Here is a 24,384-nt window from a genome sequence, read left to right on the forward strand (position 1 = left end):
TTTTTTGGTCTTTTTGAGACATGGTCCTGGAACTCACTATGTAGCCCAGGCTGGCCTTGAACTCACAGAGATCCACCTGCATCTGCCTCCCAAGTGCTGGGATTAAAGGCGTGCACCACCACACCCGGCTTAAGAGTCTTTTAAATAGGCCCCCTGAAGGGGTACCCCAATTGCCACACTCTACATCCCTGTTCAGCATGGAAGAAGCCAGAGCGGTCTGCATCCCAATTCCCCATGGACGAATTGGGTTACCTCTTCAAAAATAATAAAAATAAAAATAAAATAAATCCTTGCTCTCCTAGAAGGTACTAAATGAGATTATACCTTGATTTGGCATCCCTATTAGTCTAGGGTCTGACAATAGCCCAGCTATCATATCCTGTGTATCTAAAACCTTAGCTTCTGTCCTCCAGATTGGAAATTACATTGTGTCTCTCACCCCCAGAGTTCAGAACAGGTGAAAGGATGAATAGAACTATTAAGGAAACTTTGACTAAGTTAATAACAGAGACTGATGGTAACTGGTAAGTAAGGAAGAGTATAAGTACTCTTTCTTTTGCCCTTTACAGGGCTTATACTGAGTTCAGTATTGTATAACTATATTAATTCACCAGTGAACCTAAAAATTTTATAGCCACTTTTGAAAGAGATGTAGCTTTGCTCTAGAAACTGTTATTGAGTATGTTAAAGCTATAATGAAATGCTTTTTCTAAAAAAAAAAAAAAAAGGCAGATGTACTCCTTATGTAAAAGGAATTACTCCCTTTGAGATCTTGTTTGGGCGACCTCCACCCCTTACTTCCCACTTAGGGGAGGAACACCTGGTGGAAATATCTAATTATAGCCTTTCACAGTCATTGCAGGCTCTGCAAAATGCTCTGAGCTAGGTACATGGACTAGTGCAGGAGGCTCATGAGCCCAGTCATCCCTCACTGACCACTGAACAGACAGATGTGGAACCTGGTGATTGGATTTGAGTCTGCAGACATCAAGCACCTAACCTCAAACCCAAGTGGGCTGGTCCGTACCCAATCATCTTGCTGACTCCAACTGCTGTTAAAGTTGCTGGACGTGCCCACTGGATTCACTGTTCCCAAGTTAAGAGAGCTCATCTGGACCACATTCCTCAAACATGGACGGTAAAAAAAAAAAAAAAACAAAAAAAACCCCCAGACAATCCTCTCAAAGTAAAACTGATAAAAGAATCTTAATTCTTATGTTCTTCTTCTGGATAATAAAAACTGTAACTGGGTACAGCGACCAAAATCCCCATGAGCCATCCCCTGATAACTGGGTATTAAAAAGAACCTCAGATGGTAAGATCTTAGCCACTAACACTACTACTAGCCACTCCCTCAGCTGTCTGGCCTTTATGATCTGTTTTCTTTAGAAGTAAGAAGATGGAGATGTTTTCTTTAGAAGTTTAAGATGTTTTCTTTAGAAGTAAGAAGGAGATGTCCCATCTCCTTGACTCTGGGGATATGGAACTCCTAGTCATGAGAAACAACTGCAAAGCCTACAGGTTTATGGATGTCCAGCAGATGGGAGTCCAGAATGTAATCGTGAGAATGAGTGGCATTGTGGGACTTGGGGTTGTGAGACGTTTGCCTCATGGATTGGATCTAAGGATAAATGAATTACCTTTCAGTGTGGTATTCTTGGTATAACAGTGGGAAAATTTAACCCCTTAGTCTTAAAGGTATTAAATGGACATGATAAAAGTTGGCTTGCAGGGAAGACGTGGGGAATACGAATGTATGCTTCAGGAGAGGACCCTGGATCAGAATTTACTATTCAAAAGTTTGAGATTCCCTTAAGTCTTCCAGTACCTATAGGACCTAACAAAGTCCTTAATCCTCCCTTGCCACCAAAGCCACTTCCTACTACGATAGAGCAACCCCCTATTACATATGCTAGTTCCCATAGTGTTTCACGATGGGACCCCTGTGAATTATCTAAGTCTAAAGTCTCACAAGAGACTGCTGGCTCTGCTTGGACCCTAGACCTCCTTACTATATAGGAATAAGAGCTTTTAAGTCTGTAGGAATAGGTCCCTCTTATATTCGAAATCTGACTTAGAAAAGGCCTTTGTCCTTGGGGTTCTAAACCTATGCTTACTCTTGGTAGTTTATCAGGTAGAGGAATCTGTTTTTATGGTCATATTTATGACTTATCTTTATCTCCCTACAATGAGATGTGCAATCAATCTTATGTTCTCACTTCATCTCCAGAAGAATTATATTATTTAGTACCACCAGAAGGAACTTGGTTTGCTTACACCACTGGGTTAACTCCTTGTATAAGTCAAAGATATTTAACTGTTACTTGTGAGTTCTGTATTTTGGTTCATCTCATGACCCACGTATATTATTATTCAGGGATGGAAATTTGGGAGCATCTGACGCCTCCAAGTAGTGCCCGGTTTTCTAGGGGAATTATGGCGGCTGTCCTGGCACCTGCATTAATAGGAACAGGTATAGTGGGTGCCATAGGAATAGGGACTGCTGTACTCAATAAAGGGGAAATAAATTTTAAAGCTCTCACCTGGCAAATAAATCTAGATTTAAAGGATATGGAACATCAAATTAAAAACTTAACTTACTCCCTTGATTCTTTAGCTGAGGTAATGTTACAAAACTGGCACTGGGTGAAAAATGTTGCTTCTATGCTAACCATACTGGAGTGATCAGAAATAGTATATTATGTTAGTCCAGCAACAAATTAATGCTGGAGAAAGGGATCTCAGTAATCACCAAAACTGGTATGAGTCCTTATTTTCCTGGTTACCCTGGCTGACCACCTTGTTAAGTACTGTTGCTGGGCCAGTGATTCTTATTCTTTTAATTTTTACTCTTGGGCCTTGTATTTTAAATGCCCTTGTAAAAGTTATTAATCAGAGACTCCAGGCAATAAAACTCATGATATTAAGAACCCAACATAAGCAGTTAATACCAGTGCATGAAGAAAGCTGTACCTAATAGGTCAAGGAATTAACCTTACAACAGGAGTGGGGAATGAACTGGCTCAGCAAACTTACCTAAGTTATTCCATTTTGTTCAGAGCCATTTTAGCAGCAACTTTGCTCCATGCCAAAAGGAAAAGGGGGGCAACTTTGGGTCTTGGGAAATTGTCCTAGCCACGAACCATGGAATGTGCTAATTCCAGACATTTTACATCTGGCTAACTGTTTGTTTGTGCTTCTGTAACTTGCTTGCTATTTTAGGTCACCTTGACACAAACACAAAGTATAAGACCACCCTGTTATTGTATGACCACCCGGTAACTGCTGATTTCAGCTTTCTTACTATACTTGTTATGGCTAGATAGTTGACTAATTTTAAAATTACAAAGTTGATTGCCAAGTTATATGACTGTATCACTTGTCTGTATAATGATTGGTTGTTGATTAATAGATTCAAAGTTCTGCTATGTTGTACAAACCTGACTGGTTCACAAATGTCCTGCTTGAAAATATTTCTGTAATCCTATAAAAACTCTGACCCGACAATCATCAGGGCTGCTTCTACTCCCGAGACAGACAGCCCAACTGGTCAAAAAATAAAATTTACCTTGCTACTTTTCTTAAAGTGGTGCTGGTGATTTTTGAGAACTCTGTCCTATAACACATGGGATATAGTTACAATTTCCATTTGCCTAGTGTGTGGTATTAACTGTTTATACATATTTTGTCTTAATTTTTCTAAAAAGAGTGACAGTAGAAAATAAATACTAAATTTCAAATTCAGGTCTAAACTATAGGAGTGGAAGATGCAGGATTAGAAGGTTCCTGTTTCAAATCCTACATCCCTCTCTCCTCATCTCTCTCATTAGAATCACACAGTATATGCCAAAATGAGTTACCATTCCCAAACCACCTTTCCAAAACAGAGTTCTGACAGTTTCTCATACCAATATACAATATCTATCATCCCATCAGTAAATCATGATGACAAAAGGTGAAATATAGAAATAGGTAAGGATTGGTTTGAGTGGAGAGCTATTTTAGTATATTTATTAGGAAATGTCATAACTTAAAATTAAGCCTTATGGAGGGGTGGGGAGCCAAAAAAAGATTAAGACTTACAATCCCAATTAACTAATTTTCTTGAAAAAGTACTGTTTTAATCTTAGAGAAGTCACAGACTGTAGGTGTTGAAAGATAAACACTAAACAGCTATTAAAACAAAAACCCACCTCATCTTTAGCTAACATTGTGAAACATACCCTGATTATAAAATACAGCAATGAAGAAACATGCCTCATTTGGCAATTTCATTGCTTCCACACAAAGCTAATTTTCTCTTACGCTCTATTTCATCTTTGTACATGTACCTTTTGGAATTCTTCCATGCAGGCTAGCCTTTCCTTCCAGTTACTGCTGTCTAGAAGCTGCATACAGGTGGGGGGGAGAACAGCTGAAGCTTTTTCTTCACATACTTCAATCTATAAGATATAACATATGTTATAATTATTGTTTGAGGAGCCAAATGGTAAACATAGAAAATTAACCCAGCAAAAACTAAAAGAACATGCCTACAGGTATACAGTAGTATCTGAGACTTCTGCCACAGAAAGGATTTCTGTTCAAGAAAGTACCTATCTATGGTGCACACCTTTAATGCACTCAGGAGGCAGAGGCAGAAGGATCTCTGTGAGATTGAGGCCAGCTTGATCTCCAAAGTGAATTCAGGTCAGCTGGAACTATAAGGAGACCCCATCTCAAGAAAGAGACAAAAAGATAAAAAAAAGTATCTATCAGTAGCTAAGAGATATCAATTAACATGTGACAGACCCAGCAAAGGAAGAACTCAAATCTCTTCCTAGGCCTTAACTTACCTTTCTACTGTTTTAGTTTTAAGGCACAGCATGTAATACTCACTGAAAGTTCTGGCTCCACTATTTCTTTGGTCTCCAATCCTTTCTTATTCTTGGTTCCGGCACTCACTGAACCTCCTGGTGCAGTCGTTTTCCCTTTCTTAGGTGGCCCACCAGCCTGAAGAAAAATTTTAAGTCATAAACTACTTAAAAATTTAGAACAGTGATTATTAATTTTAGGGTTCACAGATCATCTTCAAATTTTTATTAAAATGAGATCATCCAAAAGCAAACATATTTTACTATCCACAGAATTTAGCAAAATGGCAAACACAGAGAGACCCAAAGACCATCCATGGAGTACACTGCATATTACGAATTTCTAATTCAAATAAGTTAATGAAATAAAAACTAGTGGAATTATACTATATATATATATATATATATATACACACATATATATATTAATATTTTTATTTTATATATATGAGTGTATTGCCTGCATGTATGTGAGTACATCTGTGTCGTGCAATGCTGTGGAGGTCAGAAGAGGGCTTTGGATTCCCCTGGAACTGGAGTTAAGGACAGCTTGTAGCTGCCAGGTGGGTGCTATGAATTGAATCCAGGTCCCTCTGCAAGGGCAGTCAGTACTCTTAACCACAGAGCCATCTCTCCAGCCCCAGAATTATATTATATTTACAGACCAACTTGCAAGTAATTCTATTTCTTAAATTTTTATTTATTGTGTGTGTACATGTATAATGTCTGTGTGTGCTATAGTCGATATGTAGAGATCAGAGGACACATTCGGGATTTGGTTCTTTGCTTCCATGTGAGATGTGAGACCTGAAGTCAGGTCATCAGTTTAGGTGACAAGTGTCATTACCCACTGAGTCATCTTGTTGACCCTATTTGTGTGTTCATGCATGTGCATGTATGTGTATATGTACAAGTTCCTGTGTATGTTCATGTATGGAGTCTGTGTTCTCCTTTTACCATGTGGAATTCTGGGGATCAAACTTGGGTAATCAGTCTTGGCATTTACCAGCTGAGTCATCTCTCCAGCTTGAACTGTAAACTTAAAAATGGTTAATATGTGCTGGGCATGGTAGCACATGCCTTTAATCCCAGCACTCGGGGGGCAGAGGCAGGTGGATCTCTGTGAGTTCAAGGCCAGCCTGGTCTACATAGTGAGGTCCAGGACATGTGGGGTTACAGGGAGACCCTGTCTCAAAAAATCAAAAAAAAAAAAAAAAAAAAAAAAAGGTTAGTATGTTTAACATAACAAACAGAAAAAAGAAAAAAATACATCATTACCTTTTTTGGGGGGTGGGGCAGGGCAGCCAGACTGGATGGATAGGTAAGCCAACTAAAAACTGTATCTGAGGTTGTTTTTTTTTTTGTTTTTTGTTTTTTTTTTGGTCTTTTTGAGACAGGGTCTCCCTGTAGCGTCAACTAATCTGGAACTCACCTCACTATGTAGACAAGGCTGGCTTCAATCTTGCAGAGATCTGCCTGTCTCTGCCTCCAAGTGCTGGGACTAAAGGTATGCACCACCATGCTCGGCTTATCATTACCATTTGTATCTCTAGTAAAAATTTTTTTTAAAAATTACATTTATTTTGCACGTATGTATGTGCACATGTGCAGCTCAGAGGATAACTTTTTAGCATTGGTTCTCTCCTTCCACTATGTGGGTCCCAGGGACAAACCCAGGCTGTCCAGGCTTGGTGGTGAGCACCATTACCTGCTAAGGAATCTCGCCAGCCTCTAGTAAAATTTTTTTTTTTCCTTTTGGTCTTTTTGAGACGGGGTCTCCCTGTAAGCCCCAGCTGTCCTGGAACTTACTATGTAGACCAGGCTGGCCTTGAACTCACAGAGATCCGCCTGCCTCTGCCTCCCGTGTTGGGACTACAGGTGTGCGCCACCATGCCCAGCTCTAAATCCTATTTTTAAAGCCGTAAAACCATCTATTAAGCCAGGTGTGGTGGCGCAAGTCTGTAATCCCAGCAATTAGGAGATTGAGGCATAAGGATCACTCTGAATGTAAGGCAAGCCTGGACTACATGGTGAATTCCAAGCCAGTCTGGGTTAAGTGATAACTTGTTTAAAAAAAAAAAAAAAAAAGTATTAACCTTAGTAGTAGGTGCCTTTTTTAATGGTCCTGGTTTGGGGGCTGAAATGTCCTTTGTGTCTTTGTCCCCTGCAGTCCCTGATGCAGCAGTCCTTCCAGGTACAGGCTTGAATTCCTTCTTTTCAGCTGCAGATCCAGCTTTCTTACCATGTACCAGCTCTACTTTTTCTGAGCATTCTTTGATCTGAAGAATGAAAGTAATTTGAACATCATTATACCCAGCTCTGAAACACAATCACCACATTATTACTCAGGAATCGATTCTTTAAAAAAAATTTTTTTTTTATTTATTATTTTAATTATCGATTCTTTTTTAAGATTTTATTTTTATTCATGTATATATGTGTCTGTGTAGGTGTGTGCCCACAGAAGTCATAAGAGGACATTGGATTCCCTAGGGATAAAGTTATAGGTGTTTGTGAGCTGCCTGACATGGGTTCTGGAAATGGAATCCAGGTTCTCCACAAAGCAACAGTGTTCTTTTAAAAAAATATTTATTGTTTTTATTTTACGTGTATGAGTGTATTGCCTGCATGTGTGTAAGTGCACTCATGTCATGCAATGCCCACAGAGGTTAGGAGAATGTGTGAGATCTTCTGGAGGTGGAGTTATGAGGGGTTATTAGCTGCCATGTGTGCTGGGAATTGAACCTGGGTTCTGTGCAAGAGCAGCAAGTGCTATTAACTGCTGAGTCATCTCTCCAGCCCAGTAATAAGCATTCTTAACTGCTGAGTCATCGCTCTAGTCCCAGGAAGTAATTTTAAGCCACAAACTGTACATGAGAATTTAGAAAAAAATTCTAAGTTTTTTTTTTTCCAATTCTAATTTGTGACTTTCTTGGCAGGAGAATTGCTTATGTTTTATTTATTCACAAATTAGAATTACAAAAAAGAAAACCTGAATGTACAAAGGCTATGATTCTGATGAAAGACATCTGCATTTAAAAAGGTAGTTTTCTGGGCTGGAGAGATGGCTCAGCGGTTAAGAATACTGGTTGTACTTGCAGAAGACCTGGGTTCAAATTCCAGCACCCACATGGCAGCTAACAACTGTCTGTAACTTCAGTCACAGGGGATCCAACAGCCTCTTCTGTCCTCCACGGGCATTGCACGACACGGGTGCACTTACAAAATAAATAAATAAAAAGGTCATTTTCCAGATTACCTTTTCTACAGATTGGTTATTCAGCTTTGGTTGGTTATAATTTGAAAGGTGTTTCTATTAACAGTATCCCTTAGGCTAAAATTTAAATAGTGTTTTTAAACTTTGGTCTGAACTCTCATTAGAAAATGCAGAAAGTTTTGTAAGTTGATTATCAGAAGTCTTTTCCCCCCCTCAGTAAAACAGAGTAACAAAAATGTCCAGAGAACTCCTCCAAAACTTGTTTTATTAAAAAAATGTATTACTTTTATATTTTTGTGCCTGAGGGTACTGCCTTCATGTATTTAACTGCATCTGTGCTATGCAATGCCATGGAGGTCAGAAGAGGACATTGGATTCCCTTGGGACTAGAATTACAGATGGTTTTTAGTCACCATGTAGGTGCTGGGAATTAAACCTGGGTCCTTTTCAAGAGCAGCCAGTACTCTAAAATGCTGAGCCATCTCTCTAATCCCTAAAACTGCATGTGCATGCAGCATAAACTTTCTTTTTGCAAATATTTTATTTATTTATTTATTTATTTATTTATTTATTTATTTATTTATTTATTCATTCATTCATTCATTGGTTTATTTGTCTTTTTGAGACAGAGCCTCCCTGTAGCCCCAGCTGTCCTGGAAAGCTGGGCTGGCCTGGGAGCAGGGCCCAGGAAAGATGCTGGCTCCAGGAAGCTGGTGGCTGTGCCACCCAGGGATACAAAGGGGGGTGGGCGATTTAAAAAATATTATTTTTATTTTATGTGAATGAATGTATTGCCTGCATATATGTAAATGCATCCTTGTTGTGTAATGGCTGAGGTCAGAAGAAGGCGTTGTATCCCCTGGAACTAGAGTTATGGATGGTTGTTAGCTGACATGTGGGTGCTGGGAACTGAACCCAGATCCTCTCTCTGCAAGAGCAGTCAGTGTTCTTAACCACTGAGCCATCTCTAGTCCCTAAATTTTCTTTCCTACAGAAAGTGGTAATTTAAAAAATCCTGACCAAAAGGATGTAAGAACTCTGGTTTCCTTTTTTTCTTTTTTATTAAATTTATTCTTTGTCAATTTTATACACAAATATAGTTCATTCTAATTACTTATGGTAACCCTATCCTATCGTAACTCCCTTTCACCCCTATTACTGGCCCCTCCTCCCTATAAGTCCCTTTCTCACATTCATGTCTTTTTATTTTTTGGTTTTTAAAAAAATTAATTCATTTATTTTTATGTGTATGACCGTTTTACCTGTATTATGTTAATTACACCCGTATGTGCAATGCCCACAGAGGCCAGAAGAGGGTGGGTGTCAGATGGACAGTTGTTAGGTGTCATGTGGGTGCTGGGAACCAAACCCAGATCCTCTGTAAGAGCAGTCATTGCTCTTAACTGCTGACCAATGTCAATAGCCCCATCTTTTCATTTTGTATTATGATCCACTGAGTTTAACCAGGGCCATTTAGCCAATACTTCATCACAAAGAGGTAGGGGTACTTTGAAATTTCTAAGGGGTAATAGCCACAATGCAAAGAGATAAGACTTGCTCGGTTTTATTTTAATTTATTACTAACCTACCTTGTCAAGTTTGAGTTTGTCTACATCGGCTAAGAATGGGTTTACTGCTTTCTCTCCAACCACCTTCAAAGCAGTACCCAATGCTTCAAATGCAGCATCTCTGACTTCAGGAGCAGAATCATTGATGTGCTGTACAGAAATAAAATGATATTTAATATAAAAATCTCCAGACATTACTAATTTAATCCTGAACAATATTTACTGGATAAGATTTTTTCCTTTATTATTTACTGAAGCTAATTACAGTTTTCTTTCTGCCAAGTAAAAGTTAATCTTTTATAATTCTTTCTGGGTTAAAGAACCCTTTAGTTAATCTATTCTCCAAGTAAATACTTTCATTTCCTTTTCTCGTCTATCTAAAATGTCCTGCTTCCTAATGGTCTTTAAATATTCCCAATGTGATATTTATGTTTGACCAGATTCAGCTCAACACCAGTATATGCTCAAGTAAGAAATGAAGTGCTTATCAGTTAGTGGAATTGTAAAGCTAACTTATTTTTTCCTTCAAGCATAGAATAAGCCAGGTGTGGTGGCACATGCCTTTAGTCCCAGCACTTGGTTGGCAGAGACAAGTGAATTTCTGTGAGACTGAGGCCAGCCTGGTCTACATAGTGAGTTCCAGGCTAACTGGGGCTACAGGGAAACCCTGTCTCAAAAAGCTTAAAAAAACAACAAAAAAACAACAAAAAAAATGAGAACACAGTTATAAAATTTGGATGCACAGGTTCTTTTCCACAAAAAAAATCACAATATATAGTATTAAAGTCAAGTAGTCACTGTACTTAATTATTAGGAAAAAAACATTGTATAAAATATTCCCCCAGTTACCTTAAGTAGAGCAGCACAAAAGGGCTTTAGTAAACTCTTTGGCAGGGTAGCGGCAGTGCAATGACGGAAGCTTCTTGCAATAAAAAGTGATGTTTGCTGCTTGATAGTTGGATTTTTATTATCCATTACTGCTAAAACATCCTCACTGATGTTCTGTAGTGTAGTCTTAAGAAGAAAATATGATCAACGAGTCAAAATACGATACTGACAAAATTTATTAAGATAAACCCCACAAATTTCATGCTGCCAACTTACAGTGAGGAAGACTGCATCAATTGCCTCCTGCAGGGCTTGTACCACTTGAGGCTTCTTTTCTTTGAATTTCTCCAAAATGGTTGGTACAACCTGTAAAAGTGAACAGTTAGAACAAAATTTTAACAAAAAGGAATCAGGTACGGGTATATACTGTAACATGGCTGAAAAAACCAGTCACACACTATCACATACTCCATTTTTTTTTTTTTTTTTTGAGACAGGATCTCACTATGTAGCCCTGGTTGTCCTGGACTTGCTATGTAGACCAGGCTGACCTTAAACTCAGAGATCCACCTGCCTGTGCCTCCTGAGTGCTGGGATTAAAGGTGAGCACCACCACGCCCCACATACTCTATGATTCTATTTCTATGAAATGTCTGGGTTGGAGAGGTAGCTCAGCAGTTCAGAGCACTTGCTGCTTGCTCTTCCAGAGGACCCAGGTTCAGTTCCCAGAGCTCACATGGTGATTCACAACTGTCCAAAATTCCTATTCCAAGTGATCTGACATCCTTCTCTGGCCTCCAAGGTCATCAGGCACACACATAATATAGTGCACATTCATATAAACAGGTAAAACACGCATACACATAAAATGAAAATAAATAATTTTTTTTTTTTTTGGTCTTTTTGAGACAGAGTCTCCCTATAGCCCCAGCTGACCTAGAACTCACACAGATCCACCTGCCTCTGCCTCCTGAATACTGGAATTAAAGGTGCGTGCCACTATGCCTGGTTTCTGAAACAAATAAATCTTTAAAGAACATATTCTATAATCCTATTTATACAAAATATCAAATCCATAGTGACAAGGAATAGATTAATAACTTCCAGGGTTTTTAAGGGAGAAAAGAATGAGGTGTAACTTTATGGTAACAGATAGTTTGTTTTGGGGATGCTGAAAATGTTCTAGAATTAAGACAGCAGTGATTAGCAGGAATTTTATAATATCGTTCCATAAAACCTATTAAAACCAATGACGCTGGTTTTATTAAAACAAACAAAAAAGGGGGCTAAAGAGATCGCTCAGAGGACCTGGGTTTGGTTCCCAGAACCTACACGGTAGCTAATAACCATCAGCAACTCCAGTGCCAGGGGATCTGAAATCCTCATCTGGCCTCTGCACAGGTTACATGCACTGTGCCTTACATACATGCAGGCCAAAGTCATATACATTAAAAATAAAAATTAAAAAACAGAAACAAAAAAACCCCAAATAGTAAACATTTAAGCTGAATAAAAATTCATTTCCAGAGCTGGGTGTGGTGGTGCATGCCACCTTTAATCCCAGCACTTGGAAGGCAGAGGCAGGCAGATCTCTGAGTTCAAGGCCAGCCTAGTCTAGTCTCCACAGTGAATCCAGGGGGGCCAGCTATGACTACAGGGAGATCCTGTCTCAAAAAGACCAAGGGGGGGGGAGTAATTTCCATGGGTGGTGCAGTAGCTCAGTTGGCAGAGTGCCTGCCAAGCATGCTGGGTTCAATCTCCAGCACTATATAAACTAGGCATTGTGGTATACACCTATAACTTGGAAGGTGATGGCAAGAGGATCAGAAATTTAAGATCATTTTCAGGTACACAGTAAGTTTGAGACCTGACTGGGATACAGGAGCCCATCTCAAAAAACAAAACAAAAGTCATTTCTTTTTTTCTGGAGACAGGGTCTCACTTGTATCCCTGGCTGGCCTGGAAATGGATATGTAGGACAAACTTGCTTGGTACTCACAAAGATCCACCTGCCTTTGCCTCCCAAATGCTGGAATTAAAGGCATATGCCACTATGCCTATCTCATTTCTTTTGTTAAAGGGCATAAGAATCTCAAACTGGAATATTTAAGTTTTCATTTTTTCCTACTATACCAATGACTCTCAATCTATTTTCTGCCTTTACTTCTAACGTGTAATCATAAAGTCATTTCAATCAATAAAATCTCTCATTGTACAAATGATTCTGAGCTAAGAGGACTTAAGGTTCTAGCTCCCAATTTTCCTCTCCCACCCAAAAGTCTGCTATTCCTCACTGGTCTGGGATGTCTCCTACTCTTTTACTAGATTAAAGGGGGGTGGGAGGAGAAAACAATACCAGAAATTACACCAACTTGTACTCAGAATTACATGTCCATATTAAAGAACAAAGTTTATTGTTTTTTGTCTTTTTGAGACAGGGTCTCCCTTGTAGCCCCAGCTGGCCTGGAACTCACTATGTAGAGTTTGGCCTTGAACTCACAGAGATCCACCTGCCTCTGTCTCCCAAGTGCTGGGACTAAAGGCATGCACTACCCCCCCCAGGTAAAGAACAAAGTTTAATAGTAAAGTTAGATTTTTTTTTTTTTTTTTTTTTGGTCTTTTTGAGACAGGGTCTCCCTGTAGCCCCAAGCTGTCCTGGAACTCACTATGTAGAGCAGGCTGGCCTTGAACTCACAGAGATCTGCCTGGCTCTGCCTCCCGAGTGCTGGGATTAAAGGCATGTGCCACCACACCTGGCTCCCGTAAAGTTAGAACTTTTAAAACTTTTATCTTCTAGACTACTACTACCAATTCACTAAACATCATACATATATACTAAGTGTCAGATATTGTGTGAGCAGGTAAATTAAAGGTATGTTTGGCAAAGGAAGGTGCTCGAGGATCGAACTCACATCCTTAGTCCTATAGATTATAAAAGATCATGGCAACAAAACAATACTTATCTTTAAGATTTCACAGAAGTGATATAGAGCAAAAAGAATATAATTTCATGAGAAATATAAAGGACTTTTAACTAGCAAGGGTTAGTTTTTTGTTGTTTTGAGACACAGTCTCATTATGCGTTGCTGGCTGGTCTGGAACTCACAATGATCCACCTGCCTCTAGGATTAAAGGTGTGTGCCACTATACCCAGCTGCCAGGTTTAGGTCTTAAGCTGAAAAAATTATCAAGATATTGGGCTAGGGATGTAGGTGAGTTGAAAGAATTCTTGTCTAGTATAAAACACACAAAGCTTAGGTTCAATTTTAGGTTCACACAAAATTGGACATGGTGCCACATGCCAGTAAACCCAATAATTGGAGTTGGGGCTGGAGTCAGAGGCAGGAGATCCCACAGTTCAAAAACCTCAATATGATGGCTCAGTGTGGTGATATATGCCTTTAATTGCAGCATTTATAGGTGGATCATTTTTAGTTCCAGGCTAGCCTGGTCTACATACTGAGTTCCAGACCAGTCATGGCTGCATAAGGCCCTGTCTCAAAAGAAAAAAAAAAAAAAAATTAAAAAGAAAACGTTTGATGTTTCTTTTTTTAAAAAAATATTTTATTATTTTTATTTTATGTGTATGAGTGTATAGCCTGCATGTACATGAGTGCACTTGTGTCATGTAAATGCCACGGAGGTCAGAAGGCTTCGGATTCCCCTGGAACTGGAGATAAGGACAGTTTGTAGCGGCCATGTGGGTGCTGGGAATAGAACCGGGGTCCTTTGCAAGAGCAGTCAGTGTTCTTAATTGTTGAGCCATCTCTCCAGCCCCAAGTTTGATGTTTCTTAATTAAAAATCTTTTTATTTGGGGGGCTGGAGAGATGGGCTCAGCAGTTCAGAGTACTGGCTGCTCTTAAAGAGGACCCAGGTTCAGTTCCAAGTACCTATATGGCAGCAAACAACTGTCTGTAACTCTAGTTCCAGGGACTCTCTTCAAGCTTCTGTGGGTACTGCACACAAGGGTGCACTTACATGCAGGCAAAACACTCATACAATAACACATAAAATAAATAAATAAAAATTAAATTTATTTTTATTTATTTGTATGTATGTGTGCATGTGTATATTTGTATACCTGCACATTTGCCACACCCATGAATTTGGAGGGCAAAGGACATCTTGCAAGAGTCAGTTTTCCCTTCCACCATGTGGGTTACAGGAACCAAGCACAGGTTGTCAGGCTTGGTGGCAAGCATCCTTACCAGTTATAGGTATATGTTATTTTTAATTTTACTCTTTTGCATGTGTGTGTGTGTGTGTGTGTGTGTGTGTGTGTGTGTGTGTGTGTATGGGCTCATGTGAGTGTACATGGAAGTCAGGAGGGCATCTGATCCCCTGGAGCTGCAGTGTTGAGATTTGAACTTGGGTCTTCTGCAAGAATAGCCAGTGCTCTTAACCACTGAGCCATCTCTCCAGCCTCCTTAATAGGGATTTTACAAGTTGTTTTCTACCTTGAAAAGTTATTCCTTAACATAAAAGTATAAGATATTCTAATAAATAACACAAAAATAAGCAAACGCATACACATATTTAAATATTTCTATGAAATAATTTTGATCCAATTATCATTTATAGGCCCAAGGGTCTACAGACTGTGTGTGTGTGTGGGGTTACATATATGTACACATGTAAAGATCAATATTGGGCACCTATCTCTATGGTGATCTACCTTTTTTTGGTCTTTTTTTTTTTTTGGTCTTTTTGAGACAGGGTGTCCCTGTAGCCCCAGCTGCCCTGGAACTCATTATGTAGACCAGGCTGGCCTTGAACTCACAGAGATCCGCTGCCTCTGCCTCCCAAGTGCTGGGACTACAAGCCTGTGCCACCACGCCCCGTGTTTTTTTGTTTGTTTGTTTGTTTTTGGTGTTTTTTGAGACGGGGTCTCCCTGTAGCCCCAGCTGGCCTGGAATTCACTACGTAGACCAGGCTGGCCTTAAACTCACAGAATCCGCCTGCCTCTGCCTCCCGCGCTGGGACTAAAGGTGTGCACCACCACGCCAGCTAAGATTTGAATTTTTATTTTATGGGTATGAGTATTTTGCTTGCATGTATATAAGTGCATCCATGTTGTACAATGCCTGAATAGGCCAGAAGGGAGCATCAGATTCCCTGGAATGGAAATTATATAGATGGTCGTCAGCTGTCATGTGGGTGCTAGAACCAAACCCAGGTCCCCTGGAAGAGTAGCCTGTGCTCCTTTCTGCTGAGCCGTATCTCAAACTCCCTGTCCACCTTATTTTATTGAGTCAGGGTCTCTCACCGATCCTGGAGCTCACTGTTTCAGGTAGGCTAGCTTGTTAGCAAGCCCAAGATATCCACCTGTTTCTTTCTTCCCCCACTGCTGGGGTTACACTACCACACCTGCCTTTTATGTGGGGCCTAGGGATCCAAACTCAGGTACTCATGCATGCACTGCAAGTACTCTACCCCGAGCCCCAAGTTCACCTTTTCTAAAAAAAAGTTCATTCAGTTTTCATTGTGTAGCTCAGTTGGCCAGGTTGACCTTGAATTCTAAATCTTCCTGCCTCAGTCCCTTGACTGCTATGATTACAGGTGCACACTATTCTGCATACTTATTTTTTAGATAGATTCTGACTATATTCTCAAAGCTGGCCTCAGTACCACTGGATTCCAGTGATCCTCTGACATCAACCTTCCAAATAGCATGTTTGGTCTACACTAGGGCTTTATTTTTATTGTCCTGCTCATAGGTCAGTCATGATTTATTTTTATTTTTGTTAGTGTCTACTTTTGTTAAGTACTCAAAATATTTTTAATGTATGAGTAAGCAACTTCAAACACCATAGCTGAAGTGAGGCTACATATTAGCATCATAATAATAAAACTGGCAAATGACTAGGGACTTTTAGGAGACCTTGGAGTCAACCTAGAATAAAATGATCAAGTGGACAAGAAGTTAAATTCTAAATGTCAACATGCTCAATTTTTCATTCTAAGCAACTGAAACCTGATTTAGAGGCTAACTGGTAACTGCCATAGTTAAAGAAAATATCTATTACCAACCTTGATTGCTACCGAACTTATACAAAGAAAATATTACATTCAATAAATGCCTTCAGAGTCTTTTTGAATAAGTTAAACTGAGGTGTCATCTAGTATAACCTACACAAAATGTCTCAAATATATCACTACTTTTTTATTTTATGTGTATGAATGTATTGCCTGCATGCATGTAAGTGCACCCATGTTGTGCAATGCTCACGGAGGTCAGAAGAGGGCATTGGAGCCTCTGAAACTGGAGTTTTGGACAGTTGTTAAGTGCCATGTGGGTGCTGGGAATTAAACCCAAGTCCTCTGCAGCAGCAGTCAGTGCTCTTAATTGCTGATCCATCTCTCCAGTCCCGAGGATATCATTACTTTTAAAAAGGAAAATACTATGAAACATTTTATAGACCAGGTGTGGTAGCAGACACTTTTAATTCCAACACGCCGGAGGTGGAGACAGAGGCAGGTAGACCTCTGTGACTTCCAGGCCAGATGGGGCTACAGGGAGATACTGTCTCAAAAACAAAACAAAACATTAAAAGAACAACAAAAACCCCCACATTAATCATTATTAACCTCACTTATAGTTTTGCTTTGCCTCTCCTACTCTTATTTTCATTTAGTTGTAAAAGCAAAGCAAGGTAACAGTAAGTAAATAATAAGCAAATATATTAAGTACTTTAGGTAAAGTGTTTGGTTTTCTATGTAAGCTTTATAAAATTTGTGAGGAGCCAGCTGAATACTAATAAAACAGGAGATGCTTACTTTGGCCAATATATAAAGATTTATGCCAGAAAGCTGTTTTAAAGCATGAAACAAACTAGCCTGCCAGTTTTGAAAATTTTATAGATTTGTATCTAGATAGAATATACTTACATGCCCTGCATATTGTCCAAATTTTTTCCTTAACCCAACAGCCAGACCAGTAAGACATTTTGCTGCCAAAGCTACCAACATGACATTGGTGTCCTTTCCAACAACCTGTGGAAAGGGTAAAAAAGAAAACAAAATAGTTATAGTCCTGTAGAAAGGATTACTGAAAATGAGAATGTATTCTCAAAAGAACTCTTGAAAGATATTATGCTAATGGAGAACCAATTTTATTTCCTACATAAAAGGAAAATCTTTAGACTTCTTTGATAATAGTGAATTTAGAAGTCTTCATTCATTGTGTGACTTTTTTTTTTTTTTTTTTTCAGTCTTTTTGAGACAGCTTCTCCCTGTAGCCCCAGCTGTCCTGGAACTCACTATATAGGCCAGGCTGGCCTTGAACTCACAGAGACCCACCTGCCTCTGCCTCCCGGGTGCTGTGATTAAAGGTGTGCGCCACCATGCCCGGCCTGTGTGACATTTTTTAAACCATATTTATTTTCTGGGTGAGTGTGCAAGTGCCATGCCCTGCATATGGAGGTTAGAAGATAACTTGGGGGAATCAGTTCTCTAATTCCACCATGGGGGTCGTCCCAGAGATCCAGCCAAGCTTGGCAACAAGTACCTTTACCCATTGAGTCATCTCACCAAATCGGTAACCCCCACCACCACCTCCTTTGGAGCTGAGGACTGAACTCAGAGCCTACCACTAAGCTAAATGCCCAACCTCTCATACATCTTTTTTTTTGAGACAGATTATCACTATGTAACCCAAGTGGGCCTCAAACTTGCCATCATCCTGTTTCTTCTTCCATTATGTTTAGTCTCTTAAAGTTCTACCAATAAAACTCATAAAACCAAAATTTAGTTGAACCTGATGGCACAAGCTGATACTATTTTGAAAGCTGAGACAGAAAGAGAAAGGATTCATGAACTACAGAGTGAGTTCAGACCAACCTGAACAACTTAACAAGAACCTGTCTCAAAATAAAAAGAAAGAAAAGTTAAAAAAGGAAAGAAAGAAAAGAGGGGGAGGGAAGGGGAAGAGAGGGAGGAAAGACAGAATGAATAGAATACAAAAGAAAGAAAACAAATTATGGTGATTAAGGAGTCCTTTGTAGTAGACCCTATCGTTAGACTAAAGAAAGAGAACACTGCGGAGGGAAGCTGCTCTGATTCAAATATAATAGTGTTCCTAAATAGCAATGTACTTGTGATAAGATTAAAAAAAAAAAATCACTGAATTAATACTGATGAAGAGAAATTCAGTGGCCTGCACTGGGGAGATACCAATGCTCCAGCTCCTCTCACTCACCTTCTTCAGGGCTTTCACTAAATCTGCGTAATCCCCCGCCTCCAGTTTGGGGTTTTTCACTAGCACTTCTACAGCCTCCAGGGCTTCTTTTCTCTCTTGCCATTTTTTTGCCTCCTGCAAAAGAGAGTATTAATCACTTGTAGAATATAAAATAGAGCCAAATAAAATACTATCTCATACACTTGATTAGATCTTTTTTTGTTTCAGAAATTTTTTCTGAAGTTAGTTTAAAAACAAAATTGTGGGCTAGAGGGACGGCTCAGCGGTTAAGAACACTGGTTGTTCTTGCAGAAGACTGGGGTTCTAATCCCAGTACCCACACGGCAGCTAACAACTGTCTGTAGTTCCAGTTCCATGGGATCTGATGACGTCTTCTTTCCTCCATGGGCACTGCATGACACGGGTGCACTTATATGCATGCAGGCAATAAGCACGTACACATAAAAATACTAAATAATTTTTTAAAAATTGTAAGAATGCAGTCAATGACGAATCTGTTCATGAAATCTTTATTCACATATAAAATGCATTTTTATAGCCCTAAAGAAAACAATACCATAGTTTTCCATTTTATTTGCTGCTAGTAAAACAAGTATCAAACAGTTAACATCAGAAAAATAACCACTTCACAGTGTCTCACAGCAGCACAATTATAGGAGAAGAATTTCTACATTGGAAAAACTTAAAAGGCCAGAAAAGAACAATTATTAACCAGCAACTTAAACTTTTCTGATCTCGTATACTAGTTTTCTGGCTGTATAATGCTGGTCCATTTGTTTTATAGTTATTAAGTAGAATATGCTTTACTTGAGATTAAATAGTCATACAGCAACTTGAATATCCACTAACTGAAAGAACAGGGGATATATAGATTATAAAGTCACCATGGAGGTGATTACAATTCAATTCAATTATTTGTTAACTGCAATTACTGGAGTAATGGTAGCATGCACCTATAATCTCAGTACTTGGGAAGAAGAGGCAAAGGAATCAAGAGCCAACATGAGTCACATAGTAAGACCTTGTGTCCAAAAACCAGTATTATAGAATGAGACTTTTTTTAAAATTTAAATAGTCTGGTTGGCCTTGAACCTGCAATCTTATTTCAGTCTCTCAAGTGCTGGGATTACAAGCATGTGCCTTCATACCCAGTTGAGTCAGAGGATTTAATGTAGTTTAAGCAGTCATGTGGGATTCCCTAAAAAAAAAGTGATGCTTAAGGTGAGATCTGAAAGGTTAAAGAGGTATTATGAAGTGAATATTGGGAGAATACTATTACAGGCATAAAGAACAGTAGAGGTTAAGGTTCAGTTAAAACACACACACAAAAAAACAAAACCAGTGACCTATTTGCTACTGGGAGAACTACAATATGCCTGAAATAGAAAAGTGAGAAAAATTAGAGATGTGGCTAGAAGGTAAACTGCAGTCTCAAGGTGTCAGACAGTCTCAGTGATTTCAGATAGCATCCTAAGACCCATAGAAGCCCTTGAAAGTACTTTAATCACATTTTAATATGGAAAGATTTGTATTTTCAAAAATGATACCTCTAACTATATCACAAAATGCGATGGGACATGGTAAGAGCACAGGTAAGAGTAGTGATTGGGATAAGACCTGTGTTTCTCAACTGGGGATGATTTTGTCTCCCTTAGGACCTTTAGTGATGTTTGGAGATAGTTGAGTGCTATGACTTTAGAGGATAGTATTACTGATTTTAGAGAAGTCTAGTAGGTAAAAGCCACATAAGCTTCCACAATGCCTATGATAGCCCCACCAATACAAGTTATCTGAAAAAAAAGTCAAGCAATCTTAGCCTAAAGCAATGGTAGTAAGGGAAAAAAGGAAATACATTTTTTAATTAATTCAGATTTTGGGTAAGATACATTTGTTTGTTTTTTAAGTGCCATAATTGTATTATATAAAGGTGGTATGGGAGGAAAGAGACCAAGTAACTATTATATTCTACTAGGGAAGGTATCTGGGCATGGAGGAGGTATACTAAGCAAGGGCTCAGCAGAACATTCTCTAATTTTACCTACATTATCATTTAAAATAAATGAAAGAAATTTAGTCATTACTTACAATTTTGTCATAAAAGTCTTTGGGAAGTTTGGAAAGGATCTCTATTGCTTCCAAAAGCTCATAAGCATCTATCTGAGGTACCTCATCACCATCATCACCACCTTTGAGGAGAAAAAACAGATCTTAAAAACCCAATGGTAGCAGGGTATGGTGGTACACTCATTTAATGCAAGCACTCAGGAAGTAGGCAGATCTCTGAGAGTCAGAGGCCAGTTTGGTCTACATAGCAAGTTCCAAGCCAGCCAGAGCTGCATAGTGAGACCTTGTCTGAAAAAAAAGGAACAAAAAAATAAAAAACTACTACCATCACCACCACCAACAACAAAAACCACAAAATAGTTTGACCTGAGAAGATGGCTCAGCAGGTAAAAGTATTTGTTATACAACTCAAGATCTGGGTTCAGATCCATGGAACTCATGTAAAAGCTGGATGTAGTACTGCAAATGTCTAAAACCTCAGAGCCTACAGGGAGATGGGAAGCTGAGACACGAGAATCTCTAGAAGCTCACGAGCCAGGAAGTCTGGTATATGCAGTGGTGAAGAGACTGTGTCTTAAAACAAGGAATATGACTTAGTGGTTTAAAGCACTTGCTGCTCTTCCAAAGGACCAGAGTTCAGTTCCGAGCACTCATATTGGACAACTCACAATGACTTTTAACTCTAGCTCCAGAGGATCTTATGTTTTCTTTTGGCCTCCTTGGGTACCTGCACACATGTGGCATATACGCACACAAACATATATACATACACACATAAATTAAAATAAATCTTAAAAAAAAAAAACTAACAATAACACAGGGACTGGAGAGATTGCTCAGCAGTTAAGAGTGTGTGCTGCTCTTGTTGAGGACCCAAATTTGATTGCCAGCATGTATACTGGACAGCCCACAACCACCTATAACTTCAGCTCCAGGATATCCAAAGCCTTGTATATTCCCACACACAAATACATACATACATACATACATATATAAATTAAAAATAATAAAACTAAATTGAAAAACAAGAAGATGGAAAGGCAAGGACTGACTCCTGAATATTGCCCTCTGACCTCTGTGGCACACTTGCATTCATATATCACACACGCAAAAACACATAGTTTGTCAGTTATGTATCTTTTTGTTTTTTTTTTTTCTTTAGAATTGCTATTTTATTATTGCCCTTTCTGTTATACGAGATGTACACATCAGGTATTAAAAGGTACAATACAGGCCGGGCGTGGTGGCACTCGGGAGGCAGAGGCAGGCAGATCTCTGTGAGTTCAAGGCCAGCCTGGTCTACATAGTGAGTTCCAGGACAGCTGGGGCTACAAGGAGGCCCTGTCTCAAAAAAGACCAAAAAAAAAAAGTACAATACAATCTACAACTGAGTACCGTTTTCTATAACTGAACAGGCAAAGAAATTATACTGAACATCAGCATCTGGCAGTAATTTAAAAAAAAAAAAAAAGTGACTAAAATGGGTTTAAATTGTGTGTAGTGCCTTACAGAGACAAGAATAGGACATAGGATCCCTTGGAACTGGAGTTACCAGTGGTTTTTAGCTGCCATGTTGATTCTGGGGCACAGACTTGAGTCCTCTGCAAGAGGTTTTTTTTTTTAAATTTTTATTTTCTGTGTATGCATGCATTGCCTGCATGTAGGTAAGTGCACCCGTGTTGTGCATTGCCTGTGGAGGTCAGAAAAGGCTGTCAGGTCCCCTGGGGCTGGAGTTATGGGCAGTTGTTAGCTGCTATGTGGGTGCTGGGATTCAAACCTGGGTCTTCTGCAAGAACAACCAGTGTTCTTAACCACCGAGCCATCTCTCCAGCCCCGGCAAGTGCTCTTAACCACTGACACATCTCTCTTCTACCTGCTGCTGAAATCTTAACAGAGACCATAGATATTTATTGCCACAACCAACCTAAATTTTATTATGAGCGATTTTTCAAGATATGCCTACTGGACATAGTTTCTTATGGCAGTGCTAATTCTCACTACTTTTTATGAAAACCACTGTCTAAACTGTCTTACCGCCCTCTGCGTCTCCACCAGCAGATTGTTGCTGCTCCAATTTAGCTTCTAGTTCTTGTTGGGAACGCAGAAACCGACTTGGTTTGGGGGCACCTGTTGGCAGTTTAACCCATTCTTCTTCTAGTTCTTTCAGCTGCAAGTATTATAAAATATTTTCAAAACTCATTTATACTTGGGAAGAACTGATTTCTAAATTGTATGGTCTGCCTTCCGTAATAGTCTTGGTTGACCAATACACTATGCTACCTTTTAGTTAAGCTCACAAGAGGAACTAATCTGAAAATGTTGCCCAATTCTAATGATTTCCTTTATTAATTTTATATAAAATATAAAAAATGTATGCCATCTTCCATTAATGTGAATAATTTATTTTAAACATTGTTTTCAGGAATTTTTCTTGCCAAAATAAGATCCATGTAGATTTTGTCAATAATACCCCACAACTGGGTTTAATATAGCTACTTCCTCATAGAAGAATATTCTTTATATTCTTTGAAGGAATTCTCATTAATATGACTATTGAGTGAAGTGTAAAATCAGCATACAATTCCCTAATAGCCTTCAGAAATAGAATAATTTTATAAAGGTTCCAGAAGCTTCCTTCTTTTTCAAAGAAGTAAAGGAATGAAGTTAAGTAAAAAATGCCTCTGCTTTCCCATTTCAAGTTTGTAATAAACTCATTTGCACAAAAAGAAAAACCCATTTATATATACTCCACCATTAGAGAATATTCTTATTTACTGATATATTGGGACTCATTTTCTGCTTATGTGACTCTAATGGAGCCACAAAAAAAGATAAATTTAAATTGTGTATATTTTGCAGCATAAATCAAATCAACATTCATTTACTACATTGAAAATATGTCTAAAGCACTAAGAAAGAATAAAATCCGTATTTTAGAACACTATCATTAGTTTATGAATTCAGATATACTTAACATCAAAAACATCTCCATGAACAAAACAGAACATATTTCATTCAAACAGGTAAGTCCTACCATCCAACAAAATTATAAAGAGAGATTTTTAAAGTGCTATAGACTTAATACTAGCAGGCCTGGCAATATAGGTTAGCGCTAGAGCACTTGTCTAACATGATCAAGACAGGGCTTAACCACTAGCACTGTGAGAGAAAGAGGAGGGGGGAGAGGAGAGGGGAGGGGGGGAGAGAGGGGGAGAGAGAGAGAGAGAGAGAGAGAGAGAGAGAGAGGGGAAACACCAAGTTAAGAGCAGAGAAATCTATGATGCTCAGGAAATCAATTCATTTAAGACTTAAAAGTGAAAGATAATTGTGTATAAAGACAGAACATCAACAATGAAAGGAAGGAAATAAGATTCATATTAGCCTTATGCAAAGGTAACCAAAGACTTTGGTGCCTCACCTGAACAGAATTTATATTTTGTAATGGGTGTCTCAGGGCATCTCGAATCCATCTATAAATCTCTACGGCAATTAGTTTGGCTTCATCTCGAACAGCCTTGTCTCGAGACTCAAACAGTTTTGGCAGCACTTTGATAATTGGCTTAAGTAAGATGATTTTGGAACCAAATTCACTACAAGCAAAAAATTGGGGGAAAAACTGTCAACATGCCATGTTTTGTTGAGCATGTATAGTCCAA

The 24,384-nt window shown here is 38.9% G+C and overlaps 1 protein-coding gene across 2 annotated transcripts in view; it reads right to left on the reverse strand.

Annotated features, from left to right (window-relative positions):
• Positions 1-24,384, reverse strand: part of Ckap5 (cytoskeleton associated protein 5) — a 132,750-nt gene that overhangs the window by 63,132 nt on the left and 45,234 nt on the right. For both annotated transcript variants that reach the window (XM_029568551.1, XM_017800747.2), the window contains exons 6-16: positions 24,147-24,318; positions 22,763-22,895; positions 20,750-20,850; positions 18,665-18,778; positions 17,356-17,460; positions 10,743-10,832; positions 10,488-10,652; positions 9,660-9,788; positions 6,950-7,132; positions 4,879-4,992; positions 4,332-4,442 (exon numbers count right to left, since the gene is read on the reverse strand). In XM_029568551.1, the coding sequence (XP_029424411.1) occupies positions 4,332-4,442; positions 4,879-4,992; positions 6,950-7,132; positions 9,660-9,788; positions 10,488-10,652; positions 10,743-10,832; positions 17,356-17,460; positions 18,665-18,778; positions 20,750-20,850; positions 22,763-22,895; positions 24,147-24,318 (1,417 nt within the window). The remainder of the gene's footprint in view (positions 1-4,331; positions 4,443-4,878; positions 4,993-6,949; positions 7,133-9,659; positions 9,789-10,487; positions 10,653-10,742; positions 10,833-17,355; positions 17,461-18,664; positions 18,779-20,749; positions 20,851-22,762; positions 22,896-24,146; positions 24,319-24,384) is intronic.

The sequence above is a fragment of the Nannospalax galili genome, unplaced genomic scaffold (assembly GCF_000622305.1).
Source record: "Nannospalax galili isolate Female #2095 unplaced genomic scaffold, S.galili_v1.0 scaffold1200, whole genome shotgun sequence".
Lineage (NCBI taxonomy): Eukaryota > Metazoa > Chordata > Mammalia > Rodentia > Spalacidae > Nannospalax > Nannospalax galili.